This window comes from Cricetulus griseus, chromosome 2, assembly GCF_003668045.3.
Source record: "Cricetulus griseus strain 17A/GY chromosome 2, alternate assembly CriGri-PICRH-1.0, whole genome shotgun sequence".
Lineage (NCBI taxonomy): Eukaryota > Metazoa > Chordata > Mammalia > Rodentia > Cricetidae > Cricetulus > Cricetulus griseus.
The window spans coordinates 128,779,163-128,795,617 of record NC_048595.1 but is presented as its reverse complement, the minus strand read 5'-3'; the positions used below and the strand labels follow the sequence as shown (position 1 = coordinate 128,795,617).

At 39.8% G+C, this 16,455-nt stretch overlaps 1 protein-coding gene across 2 annotated transcripts in view; it reads right to left on the bottom strand.

Moving 5' to 3' along the window:
- Pip4p2 (phosphatidylinositol-4,5-bisphosphate 4-phosphatase 2) overlaps nt 1–14,899 on the bottom strand; it is a 59,110-nt gene extending 44,211 nt beyond the window's left edge. Inside the window, exon 1 of one of the 2 annotated variants that reach the window (XM_027403552.2) lies at nt 14,484–14,899. In XM_027403552.2, the coding sequence (XP_027259353.1) occupies nt 14,484–14,589 (106 nt within the window). In that variant the 5' untranslated portion in view covers nt 14,590–14,899. The remainder of the gene's footprint in view (nt 1–14,483) is intronic. The other variant, XM_027403553.2, reaches the window with a different exon arrangement.
- Nucleotides 14,900–16,455: the final 1,556 nt, after the last annotated feature.

Sequence of the window (16,455 nt, the reverse complement as noted above, 5' to 3'; positions counted from 1 at the left end):
GCGTTTACTGCTATACTTTTCACAGTATCCAGGATATAATATGGAATCAGCCTAGATGTCCACAAATAGAAGAATGAATAATGAAAATCTACATGTACAAAAAAAAATTTTGCAGCCATAAAGTAAATGAAATTATGACATTTGCAGAACAATTTGTTGTATGAGACATCATTATTTTTGAGTGAAATAAACCAGATTCAGAAAGACAAATGTTATGTTCTCTCATTTACAAAATCTAAATTTAAATATATGTGTATCTATGCATATATACATATGTGTGTATGTATACACATATATAAGATTGTTGTGGAATATTATTTTAAGATGTGTTACATTTGTTTATGCTGTGGAACTTTTTTTAATGATGCAAAGATGTGTTGCATTATTTTAAGTTGCATTGGTTTAACTCTGTGCAGCTATGTTACTTTGCCCGTCTAAAACACCTGATTGGTCTAACACAGAGCAGACTGGCCAATTAGCAAGGCAGGAGAAAGGGCAGGCAGGGCTGACATGCAGAGAGAATAAATAGGAGGAAAGAGGAATCAGGAAGGAGTAAGAGAGATCAAAGAGCAAGAAAAGAAGGACCAACCATCCACACAGCCAGCCATGGAGTAAGAGTGAAAGTAAGATTACAGAAGCAAGAAACGGAAAAGGCCCAGAGGCAAAAGAGGGATGGGATAATTTAAGTTAAGGAAAGCTGGCTAGAAATAAGCCAAGCTAAGGCCAGGCATTTATAAGACTAATAAGCCACGGTGTTTGTTTATTTGGGAGCTGGTTGGTGGGCCCCCAAAACAGCAAGAGTAAAAAGAGCCAAAGGGTAAAACATCCAACAGGGCTATGATATAAACAGGGCTATGAAAGTAGTAGAAGAGGTCTAAATGGAGAAGGTAAAATGTCAAGAGAAGCTAATAGAACATATGTGGCTTTAAAGCACTTGGGGAAGGAAGGGTCCTTGAAGACAGTGGGAGAGCAAGTAAGAGCAAAGCATATGATTATATATGTATAACAATGCCACAGTGACAACCATTACAAAAGATAATTTTGTAATTATTAACACAAGTAATTATTAACATAACTAATAACAAAAATAAACATAAATAATAAACAGATTATTTTTTATAAAAGAAAAATCTGATGAAGGCAGGATGTGTTTCAGGGTTGCAAGTGGAGAGGGAAAGGATGTAGACACAGTCCTTACTGAAAAACTTAGTATTTCTTCTTTTAAGCACTGAAATACTTCCATATAATTTTACCATAATGTCGTCCTCCAGTCAACATCTCTAGAAAAAACGGCCATACCTTATGTACGACTGCAATATCAGTTTGAGACCAACATCAGTTTACATCCCACTGCCATTTGTCCTCCTCACAGGTGCTTACATGAAGCCAGGGTAGACGATGAGGCATCAACCAATCAGGTATTTCTACCAGTCAACAATGAATATGAAATTTCTTTAAGAACTATTACCATCTGTCTTGCACTACTTCAGGTTTATAGACTATGTCAAAGAACGGCCACATAACTAGAGATCCTGGCAAGAAATAATGACCTGCCAATAACCAACTCCTAGATGACAGCAGCTCTTTCCTTGTAAGGCAAGGATGACCCGACCTGAATAATGCATTTCACCTGTGGCATTGCTACTGCTTCCAAGATGTGATGGCTTATAGTATATTTTTATCTTGCCTTTCAATTATTCCATTTGTTGCTGTTTACAGAAATACAAAATTTCCTGGCATTGATTTATGTGAAACCACAGTGGTTATTTCCGTGGCGCCATTCTCAGTTTGACATTTATAATATTGCCTTCAGAATACATGTCTCAAAAAACTACAAAGATGTTCCTTTGTTGTACAGAACAAATAGTTGATTCCGTTACAGAAAGAAAGAAAGAAAGAAAGAAAGGAAGGAAGGAAGGAAGGAAGGAAGGATGGAAGGAAGGAAAAAGAAAAAAGAATTTTCTTTTATAGCTTAAGCAGGTTAAGGACTCCTCTACTGTTGCTCTTCTCACCCATCACACCTCTGATGACCACAAACTGCATTTTCTTCTTTTTTTTTCTTTTTTTTTCTTTTTCTTTTTCTTTTTTTTTTTTTTTTTTTTTTTTTTTGTTTTTTGAGACAGGGTTTCTCTGTGTAGCTTTGGAGCCTATCCTGGCACTCCCTCTGGAGACCAGGCTGGCCTCGAACTCACAGAGATCCACCTGCCTCTGCCTCCCAAGTGCTGGGATTAAAGGGGTGCGCCACCACCACCCGGCACAAACTGCATTTTCTAAGAGAAAGTACAACAGTTCTTTGTACATAACTAGGTGTGGTGGTTTGGAAGAAAATGGACCCCAAAAGAGTGGCACTATTAGGAGGTGTGGCCTTAATGGAGTAGGTGTGACCTTATTGGAGGAAGTGTGTCACTGTGGAGGTGGGCTTTAAGGTCTTCTCTGTTCAAGCTACAGTTGGTGTGGACAGACCACTTCCTGTTGCCTGCAGATCAAGACATAGAACTTTCCTTCTCCAGCACCATATCTGCCTGCATGACATCATATCCAGCCATGATGATAATGGACTAAACCTCTGAACTGTAAGACATCACAGTTAAATGTTTTCCTTTATAAGAGTTAACATATTAATGGTATCTCTTCACAGCAATAGAAACCCTAAGATACTAGTTATATATAATATATGTATATATTAACTAACCACAAGTATTCATAAATCACTAATAACAAAGTCTACTTATCCCAAGTCTGTTTAAAGACATATTAGATCAAGAGATGATATGGGGAGGAGGAGGAGAGGGAGATAAAGAAAGTACATGGGAAAAGGAAATAGCCAAACTGGTTTTGTAATGTTTTATTTAAAGATGTTACACAATATGACTGGGTGGTGGTGGCACAGGCCTTTAATCCCAGCACTTGGGAGGCAGGTGGAGCTCAGTGAGTTCAAGGACAGCATGGTCTACAAAGAGAGTTCCAAGACAGCCAAGACTGTTACACAGAGAAACCCTGTCTCGAAAAACTAAAACACATAAACAAAAAAAAAGAAGAAGAAGAAGAAGAAGAAGAAGAAGAAGAAGAAGAAGAAGAAGAAGAAGAAGAAGAAGAAGAAAGAAAGATGTATGGCATTCTGTTAAGATCTCATGGTATTAGATAGTATAAATATATATAAATATATAAACTAGTATATTATAGTCTATATCTTTCTAATTGTGAATTATTACCTTCAATGAATTTTAAGTGAATCAGTGATTAACTAATTTTAGATTTTAAAAACTCAATAATTAGATCACTTTAGAATTTGAGACATTCACTCTACATCTTAGAAAAATCAGATAAATACCTGAGAGCTGAAAAAGTCCTTAGGATCAACATTTATTTTATAGGCATACAATAAGTGCCAAAAAAACATATTAGTAAACAAATCCCATTTTTAGCTAATGGATTAACTAAATTTCATTTCCAAGTATAAAAATTCCCAAAGAAATGGAGCAATTAAAGTGGCAGTTCTTCACTACTGACAGTAGGAGTGACAGCCCTGAAATGCCTTCCTCTGACATGTGGACATTTCTAGAAGAGCAACGATGTGACCCCATGTTCCATCAGATCACACCACCGTTTGCTCTCATACTCCACAATCATCCTCACTTCCTGAGTGACTTCAATGTTACCAAAATGCCTCATTCTATCCCCCATTTATTCACGTGATAGACATGTTAGGGACGGAGACTGTTGAGCGCCTAAATATGGAAGATGTAGGAGGTCACATACAAGAGTGACAGACAGGGATCCTATGTCCAGCCTTGTCTCTGTAGGATCTCACACACACAGTATTATACAAACGGGACACACACTGTTGAGGGGGCATGTATTCCCTGACAAAGACTTCAGAAAACAGTAGAACTTTGTGGAGCAGCTGCAGTTTTAGTTTTAATAGTTAAAACAGCTGTCTTCCCATTTGTCGATCTGTAAGGAAGAAAAATGTAAATCTCAACCTGGAAAGGACAAGAAGGGAAAACTTCAAAACTTGTTATAAATCACAATTATGATGGAATAGTGTAGATATCTTAAAAGATAATATTCATTAATTCATAGTTATGAAGCTTTCCCTTTCATGTTGAGAGTAATTATTATCACATGCTTATAAGTAATGGTTTCATGGGTTTTTCTCCCCATGAAAATTTCACTTTATGCTTATATTGCCATAACTTTTATTTTGAAAAAAAAACTGACTCTACTTATCATAACAATGTTATTTATTATGCTGGTATGAGAGCCTTCTCACTGGAGATCACAGGGGCCACACCTTTTAAATACCTTCCAGAGTCTCCCTAGCCTTTCGCATATAATATACACATATGCATATTCTCATTTGTCCTATGCTTTTATGCACAAGACAGTGTGCCTTACACCATTCTTCATCACACATTTTTTCACCTTACAACATATTCTAGCAATCTTCCTTGACTCGTGTTGTAATGGTATATACAGGTGCCTCATTTACATTTCCAGCTGCAATCTGTGTGTGGTAACACATGCCTTTAGTCCCAGCACCGGAGGCAGAGTCAGGCAGATCTCTGAGAGCTGGAGATTAGCCTGCTCCACAGAGCATGGTCCAGGGCAGTCAGAGCTGTCATACAGAGAAATCCTGTCTTGAAAAACAAAACAAAAACTTCTTCATTTTCCAGCTGCATAGCATCCCATTATTTATATATGCATTGACTTATTGTGGTGGTTTTGTGACATGACCATGAGCTCTGTCACTGCTCATGAAGAGATGAAGTTCCTCTACTTTGAACCCAGGTGATTTGTAATTCCTTCAACCAATAAATTGGCAGATGCTTTGAGACTCAACCATACATACTATCTGGCTGCCACTTGGAGCAGCCTCTGTTGAAGCAGGTGGTAGAGATTTAATGTCTTTTGTTCTTATTAGAGATTGGTAGATAGCAAATCCTACTTATGCTGAGCTTAGCAAAGTGTCCTATACAGAGAATGAAGCTATGTCTGGAAACTATCAAATTTTAAAATAATGTATTCATGTACGGAATTCACACAGCTCAGGAGAAATCAATGTGGTTTTTTTGGGGGGGGTAACATCCTATGAAAAAAATCTTCCTATTTAAATCATTCTCATTTCTATATATTACTTCTCTTCTGGATAATGAATCTCAGTGCTTCTCTTAATTTTTGAAATCACAGGGTTATTATTTTGTTCTATGCCATCCTCAAGTTCCCCCTCTATGGAAATCATATATTTAAATCTAGGACAATTAGGGCTTTTCTTATAATCTATTTTGAAATTCACACTATGCATAAACCAAGTTTAAATAACTCAACAAAATTGGGGCAGAAGAAATACTCTGCCACTGCCTCTGAACACCACCCATGCTTAGAATAAATGCTCTGATCAGTCACTTTAGTACATGCATACATACTCTACAGAGAAATGAAATACTCCATGCTAGTCAGACTTCTAATTCTGAAAAAAGAAGAAATACGTAATAGTTCTAAAAGATTGATATACTGTCTTTCCAATTAAGATACTATAACATTTAGAATTCATATGGAAGGAAAAGTGTGAGGTAAGGAAGGTAATACAGGTTGAGCATACAGGTTGAGCATCTCTAATCACAAAAAAAAAAAAAAAAAAAATCTAACTTCCAAAATGTTTTGAAATCCAATACTTTCTGAACTCTAGCATGGTAGTCAGAGTATTTCAGACTCAGAGTCTCAAATTTCACCTTTTCAGATTTGGAGTGTTTAACCTGCAGAACCTATGCAAATATTCTAAATGATTAATTAATGAATTGGAACACTTCTCATCCCAAAAACTTTGGATGAGGGATATTCTGTGTGTGTATATTCCAGGTGCTATGAATCCCTTACAAAAACAAAAACAAAAACAATTGGCCCATAAAACATAAGAGCCAAAGATAATCCTGCATACTTCTGTTTCCGGCATGAGAAAGCAAGGCTCTAACATGAAATAGGTCATACCCAGCAGCAGTAAGAATGACACTGAGGCTACGAAGGAATGGAGTCCCATGGTGCTTGGAAGACTCACCTGAAGTGAAGGAAAGAAGCAAGACTAACTATCTAGAAACATATAAAAGCAACCCAAGTCCCTTAGAACCCTTCCTTCCCCTACCCACGAAAGTACAGAAGCTTTGTCAGAAACAAGCAACAAAACCCAAAACCCTGAAAACACATATTTATTCCTTTTAGAAACCATGAAAAAAATAATGTTGTTCCCACCATACTTAATACCTCTTAATGATTATGAAAATACAGTGCAAAAGACCTGAGCCCAAAGTCTTCTCCAGAATTGCCTACTTTCTTCTACAGTAGGATTGCAGTTTTCATTTGGAGAAGTTCCCTATTATTTCCCAAGGATTAGTACCCTGCTAGCTCTCCTCTGCAACACCTCTGCCATCTGCCAGTGCCATCAGCAAAGTGCCAGCATTCTCTGTTTGATACCTCCTGAGACAGATGTCAAGGCTGAGGTAGGAAAAGCACTAGTTCCAAGACAGCCTGAGCTACCTAGTGAGACGTGTCTCCAAACATTAACATGAATGAAATGAATAGATGGATGGATACTGAATTCAAGCACATCTCAGTATTTTCAATTTTTCTCTCACCTCCACCACAGTTCAGAACATCATTTCACAACTGATAAACCTTACCTAGTATTCTGTCTTATTTTCTTCTCATCTTCTCTAGGGTATTCATTTCCCATATGCAAATCAGAACAATCTTAAAAAGTATAAGTTTTAGGTCTCTCCTTTACTTTTATTACCTGCATGCAATCACTCTCTGCACAGTAGCCCACCAAGCCTCCTGGTCTCTCTCAGGCTACAGCTAGGACCTCTGACTGTTCTGCCCCCATCTCCATGTTCTAACCCATGGTATCCCCAGCTCTGTAAAACTGCAGCTATTACATCTCCTGTCCCCTAAAATTTTGATGGCTGATTCTGACTCATTTTTTAGGACTCTGATTGTTACCTCTGAAATGTCTTTCCTGATCGCCCATCTGAAACACTTTCGGCCTTTGTTCCTTGCTTATTATTCTGAAAATTACAGTGCTTACAGTACATAGCTCAAATGAATGGAAGTTCTTCAGCATATGAATAGCAAAATAGGCACTCAAATATTTGAAAGGATGGCTGAATGGACCCTGTAGGAGGGGGTGTCTTGATTTAACATTTTAAAGATGCTGGAAAGAACCTGAGTGAAATGTGAGAATTATAGAAACAGAATAAAAGAACCTTGAAGGCCAGTGCTTACAGTATAAGTGGGGGAAAATTCTAACAGGAAATGGGTTTGGCAGTCCACTGGAGTGCCAAAAGCAGATACATTTCATCCAGAATGAAGATTTGGCCTCAGTGAAGCGAAGTTTGACTTAAGAAACAATATGAAAGACACCCCTTAAATGGAGTAGGTGAATTATATGAACAAAAATCCAATTTTCATATTCATCCAGACCCTATTTGTTTAGCATCACAGAAGGTTTGCACCCTGCCAGGACACTGAAGAAGCTTCATGGCACTTTTCTCCAAGATGCTTCACATTTTCTGCTTATCATGACAGTGTGATTTCCAGTGGGTCTCAGAACCTTTGGCAAATAGTATGAACATTTAAATAAATAAACTTCACTAGAAGTTTATTGTGTGCAGAAAGGGTGCTTACATGTACATCATTTCTTCTCATCAACACACAACCAATCTTGGTTTCTCAAGTATGCAAGGAGAGGTGCAGAAATTTGAGACTGACAAAATACATCTAAAGACTCACTCAGTATCAGTCCACTGAAATATAAAAAAATGCAGTTCTGAAAGAACTAAGATTACACATCCACTTTGAACTAAAGCACAGCCTCTAAGTTCAGATTTTTCCAAGGATAAGAAAGACATAGGAGGGTCACTGAAAACATACTTCTAAACCAAATGGTATTTCCAAAGATCACAAAAGTGCATGATAAATGACAACCTGTAAGAGCTAAAGTTATGTTCTAAGCTTTAATTACTAAGCCTAAGAGATCCATAAAACAAAACTGCCTCTAACTTGTAAGTCCCTTGCCCAAGCACAGATGCTTCCTGAGATGATGGAAGCTATTTTATGTAAGATAACAAGTCACATGTTGTCAATCCCCCAAACAAGTTTGTTGGACCCAACTACATGGGATGTGCTTGATCGAATGTAGGCAGATGATATGCAGGCAGGAAGTATGTCAGAATATATGCTTGCTCCTGATTGGATCTGGTGGGAAATACATAGCCTTATCTGTTTGTCTTTTTGAGCCTCTGAAATGTTAACTCTTTGCCATTTTGGGAGGAACCCTGGGATGGATTTGGCCAGAGCCCATCATTCAGGCCAGTATTTAATTAAAGCTTGCTTCAAATTTGGCTCAAAATTGTGGTAGAGGTCTTATTCTCACCCAGTGAGATTAATAAACTTACCATTTCATCACTGAAAACTCGTCCTCAAGTGTGGACCTAAGTCCAAGAATGGAATCGTGCAAGGGGAATTCTGAGTGCTTGTGAGAAAGCTCCAAGAAAACAAGACAAGAGTCTTGTGACTCCATGTTCTTCAAAAACACGAAATCGTTCTTGGAATGTGCTTTCCCTGATAGTATCAGATAGGAGCGAGTTCAGTTCAGCTGCTGTTACTCATATGCCTCTATAGACAAACAAGTTTTTGCTGTGTGTGGCTTGTCGTTGTGACTGCACACCTTACTTGTGTGATTTTTGTTTTCTGTTTGTTTGTTTCTTGAAACAGGGTTTCTCTGTGGAACAGCCCCAGCTGTCCTGGAACTCACTCTGGCTGGCCTTAAACTCAAAGATCCTCTTGCTTCTGCCTCCCAAGTGCTGGGATCAAAGGCATGCAACACCACCTCCCTTAATCCTCAGAGTATAAATTGCCTGATGCTGACTATTGCATGAGACTTTAGTAGGCCTCATTTTTAGGCCCCACATGCCACCAAGTAGAGCTGTAAACACTCAAGCAATTAAAAATTTTTTGATCTGACACTTCCTCATGGATACAGGCATATGCCCTGGCACACTCAGGGCCCTGAGGAGCTCTCAATCAATGTGCATCTATTTAGCTCTAACCAATACACAAATAACACACTTTGGTTTCCAGATCAGGACTCTTAGTTCTAGGCTCATAGATCCTGTAAATCAAATCATTTCATGTCTTTTTAGATATTTGGAAGCATCCAAAATGCCTCACATTTAAAGCTAACTTTGTGATCTGTCTTCTCCAAAACGTGGTCTTCTGGTGTTCTCTGTTTTAGTTCAGGCAAATAAACCAGAGAGTTGTATAAGCAGAATTCTTGGAGACCTTTGCCATCACCATCTCACTCCCACAAACCATCCACCAACAAGTTTGGTTCAGTCTACTCTTTGATTTACTTTGGGACTTCACAATGCTGGGAAATAAGTCCATGACCTTTTGTCTGCTAGCCAAATGTTCTGCCAATGGGTTTGATTTCCATCTCTTTTCATTGTTGCTATTTTTTTTAATTATTTTGAGACAGGATCTGGTTAAATTGACTTGAATAACTCCAAAGTTGCAATTCTCCTAATATAACCTGAGTCCAAGCAACCAGCATAATTAATCAAATTTGCCTGAATTACTGCTATAGTTCAGTGAGACAGTTATGCTTATGTACTCCGGTGGATCATTTAATTCATTTATTCTATAGAGTAATTTAAAATAATGATCTTGCACAGTAGTTTTTTTGTTTAAACAAAATTTCTTTCAAATGGCCTATAATGCTCTGGAATCAACTCATATTCATTGCAGGGTCCACTGATGAGTATCTTAAAAACTTAAGATTAGTGCTGACAATCCTGTGAATTGTCCAGCATCAGTCTGGTTGGGTTGTTGTATCTACAGTCTCTTATGTAGATATAGTAATAGTTTCTCTTGGGTTGGTGTCATTTGAAGACTCATCTCTGCATTGTATCCAAGACATTCACAGGTCTAAGGGTTGGTCAGACATCTTTCTCCTGCATGGTTTGTTTTGGCTTTCTCCAAGCATGACTGTCTCCAGATATCCCATTTCTAAAGTAAAAACTGTATAATCTCTTCTCATTTAGCATCTAAATTCATTCAGTACATCTTTTACCTTATTCTGCAGGTAAAAAAACAAGTCACGGGCTTAGCCCACATTGAATTAGAGAGAATCTACAGGGCTTCAATGTCTGAAAACAGTTACAGGGAGAAGAGAGAGTCTATGGAAAATATCAACCACACCTACCTGTAATCTCATTTTACAGCAAGTGCCTTATATATATCTCTAGTTTAGCAACATTGAACTTCCTTCCCCACTTGGACTTGCCCTACCCCATTCTGCTAGTTTTTTTCCCATACTACTTTCTTTGCCTACGATCTGGTGGTACCCTTTTTATCTAGATAACCCCTGTTCCACCTTTAGATCCCAGTTCCAGGTTCAGAAAAGCTTTTCCAGTCTCCCTTAACCAAACTAATCATAGTACATGTGGTAAGGCACTAGATATGTTTCTAACATGGTCCATGTTCCCTTTGCATTTCATGTTTCTGAGTGATTGTGCAATTCATCTCCATTACGTCACAAGAGAAAAGGAAACTAGTCAGTTTTCCCTTTCCTACCACAGCTTGGCTAACATGCCAGGATTCTTTGATGAATAAAGGAAAGAAACAAACCGAGGCTTGTCCCTCTGTACATAACCAAGTATCTCTTCCCTTTGTGAATTACACTCAGGCCATAAGCCACATTCCCATTGTGAATCTTGTGCACAATTAGACAACCCAGAATTTAAAACATTTTCACAGATTTTACAAAGTGAGCCGATCCGGTTTTGTTAGCTTGGCCTGGTAGAGGGAACCTAAGCTGAGGAACTGTGTCCCCAGGACTGGACTGTGAACATGTCTGTCAGACATGTTCCTAATTAATGATTGATATGGGAAGTAGCAGCCCACTGCAGGCAGTGCCACCTTTCAGCAGGTGGTTCTGAGATATATAAGGAAGCAAGCTGAGCAAGCCATGAAAGATGAACCAATGACCAACATTCCTCCACAGCCACTACTTCAGATGTTTGCCTCCAGATTCCTACCTCAAACTGTAACTTGTAAGCTAGAATAAGCCCTTCCTCCCAAATGTCTTTTGGTCATAATGGTTTACTACATCAACAGAGAACCAAACTAATATGTGAATGTAAAAGTTATGGCGTTCTCCCATATACTACCTAAAATACTGGCAGATCGGTAAGAGAATCAATTAACCTATCCAAACTATTCAAGTTTGTGGGTTTTTTTTTTTTTTCTGACTTTCCTTTCAAATGAGACCAAAGCTATCTTTGATTTTAATTTCCATGCCTGAACAAAAGCTGGTCAATATATACCATGGAGCTCTGTAGTCCGGAGAGAAGTTGCCCTCTGTATCTATCCAGTACGGGTAGTGGAAACCACCAGATTTATACTCAGAAACTCAGGTTCCAAGGACTGCATGTGATTCTTCCTGAGCAAAATCTAAAGACCCAGGTTAAATGCCCTCCACTACATTATTAATAGCCTACCTAGAAATAAACACACCATAGCATTCAACCAAACACACCAAATGCACTATTTCTTCATAGGAGATAGGAACTAAAATTTATGTTGCTTAGAAAGTGATGAAAAGAAGAGCTGAAGGGGTAGCCCACTGGTTAAGAGCACACACTGTTCTTGCAGGGCATCCCAAGTTTGGTTACCACCACCCACAATGGGTGCTCACTATCAACTGGAGCTCCAGTTCTAAGGCATCCAGTGATCTCTTCTGGCATACTCAACCAGTTGTACAGACATGGTACACATATATGCACTCAGACACACACATGTACACATAAAATAAAAAACAAATAAGTCCTTACAAAGGAGGTAACATACCAGGTGGTGGTGGGCTCAGGCCTTTAATCCCGGCACTTGGGAGGCAGAGGCAGGCAGATCTCTGTGAATGCGAGGACAGCCTGATCTACAGAGGGAGTCCCAGGACAGGCTTCAAAGCTACAAAGAGAATCATTGTCTCAAAGTCTTGGGAAAAAAAAAAGACACAAAGCAAGATATTGTTGTCTTAGCCTACTAAATGTCTGAGTAATTAGGATGTGAAGACAGTTAAACTGGTAAATTATTTGCTATGAAAGCATGAGGACCTGCAGCTGGATCCCTGGGTCCCACATATGCAGTGGGTTTGGTGCTGCACATTGGAAGTTCAGTCATGAGGAGTCAGAGACAAAAAGGACTTGCGGCCTTTGTTAGCCATTTAGTCAATAGGCTTCAGGCTTAATGACAGCTCTGTCTCAAAAATGAAGTGTAGAGCATCAGAGACACATGATGAAGACCTGTGGTACCTACATACATAAACACACACACACACACACACACACACACAGCCTGAATAATTATAAATGGTACCATAAACTAAAGTTAATCATCAAAATGTACATCCAATTTCTCGTCTTTGGATTCCAACTAAGAATTTTACTCTTTTCAACTATTAACAGAATCCCGTGATAAGTCTCAAAAATCTGAACTGATTCAGCCAAATGTTTATTTACTCTTTCTCCCACTGCATGAGCTCCCTGAGGGCACAGTTCTGGTCAGGCTTACTCAGAGAAGTATAGCATGTGGCACACTATAGTGCCCCATAAAGTTGATGAATGAATGAACGAATGAATGCTGATGGTGTTCAAGATTTAGAATGTGTGCATTACTCAAATAATTATTTGTTATTAATCAAGAAAAAATACTGTCAACATGCAAACCAAATGACTTTATTTCTCAGTTATGTTTCTTGCCTCAGAGGCATTACCCCATATGAAATGAGTGTTTTAAAAACTCACCTGTCTCCTTCATGAGTATGAAAAAACTACTCTACTATAAGGCCAAATGAGCTTTTTGATTAAACACACCCTTAAAGTTCTTTAGAGTGAAATTACTTCTTTTTAGTGGTCCATTTGTAAGTACCACATCCTTTGTAGTTTGAGAAATCTAATCAAATTAAGGAAATCTATAGAGAACAATGAGTTCTATGCAGGCTGGTGTAGATGAGTATAAATCACGTATTTGTTGTAACCGCAAATTGATAAAAGTCTGAAAAGACAGCTTCATGACAGAGCATGGAAACATGTTCTCCATCAGTCATTTAAATCCAAACTCAGCCCCCTAATAAATTATCAAATATTTTGTCTTGAACAACTAAGTTAGTGAAATTGAAACATTCATTACAGAACCAATGAATAATCATTGGATATAACAATATTTATACTGAGGGAAATCCGCCACCCTGATGCCTGGTGAATTCTGACCATCAAGTATAACTTGTAGGTTTTCTGTGGGTGAGTTCTGGTGGACTTTGTTCCTTTCCTCTCAAGCTGTCAATCACACTGGATTATCCCAGCTAACCATAGTTTTCCTTTGTCCTGCTTCTGTTTATAGGTGGGCTCAAATCCACATGGCTGATTTTCAAGTTATAAAACGCCAGACAACTTCAACATTTTCTAGTTTCTTCAGTTTCAGACATGAACTTAGGGAAAGTTGTGTTACAAGACACGTGATCTGCTTCTATTTTCCAAAGCATTAACTTTTGCCTCCTTGGGTTTTTAAACTTCATTCACAGTCAGCCAAAAGAGAAAGGCGAAGTAGCTAGGTTTGCACGTGCCACATTTGATGATCTCGGAAAGGCTTGCCTTCCAAACTACTGTAATAATCACCCAAAAGGCATTGAACAAAGACAGATCTTTGAGTAAATAGAATCCTTTGGTAAACAGACTTCTTTTCCTTCACCACACCATCTACCGAAATTCCATTTTATTCTACACCGAAAACAAAAATAAAAATATATACAGTATAAACTTGGGTAACTTTTTAGAAGTTAATTTCAACCTCACCCAAGATATGCATAAAAAATATCCTTCCTTCCCTTCTATCTGCAGGTTCTTGACTCACCACTGAAGCTGTGTCATACTCCTATTACCCAAAGCTTAGGGATTTCGGACATATTAGGAATATTGATTAACTCTGTCCCTCCTGGTTAGGCACTTCCTGCTTGAACTGGGCTCTGGGGTGAGTGTAAAATGTCTAGTGCTCAAGTCCTCTCAAGGACAGATGCCAAGGTGAGCAGTACCCCGGGTTTTTTTCAGCAACCCGAAGCACTTGTGAATGACTGGAAGATCTACACCACCGCCCAGCTACACTTAGGGGCTGCTTTGGAAACAACGGCTTGGGAAATTCACGTCAGATCCTAAACCCGGGTAAGAAGTGCTCAAGCACACACTCTCCACACCACCAGCAGCAGTGAAGCCCTGCAGCGAGGCTCTCAGACAGGCAGGCACCGCCTGGGAAGGCAGCAGCCAGCATCCTTCTCCCCCGGCCCAAGTGAGAGGCTCTCCTCCGCCTCCGCGCTAGAGCTCCCCGGCATTCCTCCTTCCAGACATTTCCGTGAGAAGCAGAAAGGTCTATGCCGGCCTTACCTCTTGGGCTGCTTTCTTGCAAGTACGGCGGGGCTGTGGGAGTGACATTTCCCGAGTGGGATGCTGACAGCAGAGGCGAACGTTCGTCCACCCCGTCAGCAGCCATGACTGCAGCAGCAGCAGGGCCGCGGCCGCCGCAGGTTGAGCTGGGTTGCGGCTCAGGAGGAGGGGGTGGCCAGCACTGCCGCCCAGCCGCTGCTGCGGCCTCCGGGAGGGCCCAGGATGTGTCACAAGGCAGCAGGCGGGGGAGGGGAGGGTGCGGGACCGAGAGACGGGGGGAAGGGAAGCACGCCGGGAGGCATGCTGGGGGAGGGGAGGGGAGAGGAAAGAAAGAGCCCGCGAGGAGGAGGAGAAGGAGGAGGAAGGGAAGAAGTGGTGGAGGGGCACCCAGCCAGTCTGAGAAAAGGGGGAACAGATTAGGCCTGTTTAGGAAATGGGGGAGGGGAAAAGATCAAGTAAGCACGAGGAGGGGCCAATGGCAAGAGAGGGTGAGGAATCTTTTAAAACTCAGAGAAAGAGGATAAACAGCAGCTTTGAAAGGCACTAAAAGAAAAGGCCTGTGCTTGATTACAGAGAAAAATTGGAGCAATCAAGTTCAGCTCCTCCAGGAAGGAGGAGGCTCTTAACTTTGCTGATAAACTTTGCAGTTGGGTAAAGAAAGTTTATTTCTTAGGTATCAGTCCCTTCTTGGACGTTTCTTTGTTATGACTCTCAGTCCAGTATCTGTTGACTAAGGAAGATTTTTGTGCATATGAGTTAGGGTTTCCTCTTTTCTCCTTGTTGAGTTTTTAGCAATGTAAGTGCTGACATTTGATTTTGGCACTTTAAGCATAGGTGTTGACTTTTACAACTTTCATTTTACAAAATAGGCTGTCTTTTTAGTTTTTACAATAATGAGGTTTATGGATAATGTAAGACAATTTTCTCAGAAAAGATTTTTTTTTTTTTCAAAAAATCATTGGGCTGAAGAGATGGCTCAGTGTTTACCCACTGGCGTTGCTTAGGACACAAATCCACTTCTCAGCACCCACATTAGGTGGTTCACAAACACCTGTAATTCCAGCTCACAGAATCCAATGCCCGTTTCTGGTCTACACGCACGCACGCGCGCGCGCGCGCGCGCGCGCGCACACACACACACACACACATACCACACCAAATGTGCAATATTCTTTTGTTGTGGTGTTTTTGTTTTTTGTGTTTTTTTCGAGACAGGGTTTTTCTGTAACAGCTCTGACTGTCCTGGAACTAGCTCTGCAGACCAGGCTGGCCTTGAACTCACAGAGATCCACCTGCCTCTGCCTCCCAAGTGCTGGGACTAAAGGCATGTGTCACCACTACCTAGCTTATAATCTTTTTTAAAATACTCAGCATACTTATTGTCTTATTTTCTGTTTACATTTTTTCTTACCATCTTTTCTTCGTTTAATGGTTTGCCATATGATTCCAGCGTTGTTTACATTTTTTAAAAAAGCAAATCAAAATTTAGAACACATCCAAATAAAAATGCAACAGAAATAAATATTGTACCCCGGGGTGATAGCTTTCCCACTATGTTTCTTCTGAGTTACTTGGGAAGAATCAATGACTCAGTTACTGGGTGTTCTCAAGTATCTAGTGGTCTCTGTGTTCAAGGTGGCTGAAAAAATAGTTATGCAGGGGATTAGTAGTTGCATCCTTACATCACTATGGGCATAAACATCAGATATCGATCATGTGATACTCAAATCACACCCCAAATCCTTAAATTGCTCTCGGAAAACATAATCTTCTCTTCCTCAATCTACTAAATACCAGTTGGAAGCCTAAGGGAAGATAAAGAACGATGTTTTCTTTCATGCAGCATCTTTGGATAGTCAATAACAAGAAGATACGACACAATATAAGGATTGCCGTATGGTATGATCCCTATGGGCATAGATGGAGCTCCAGTAGCCTGGGATATGGAGACTCAAGATGTAGCACTCCCTGC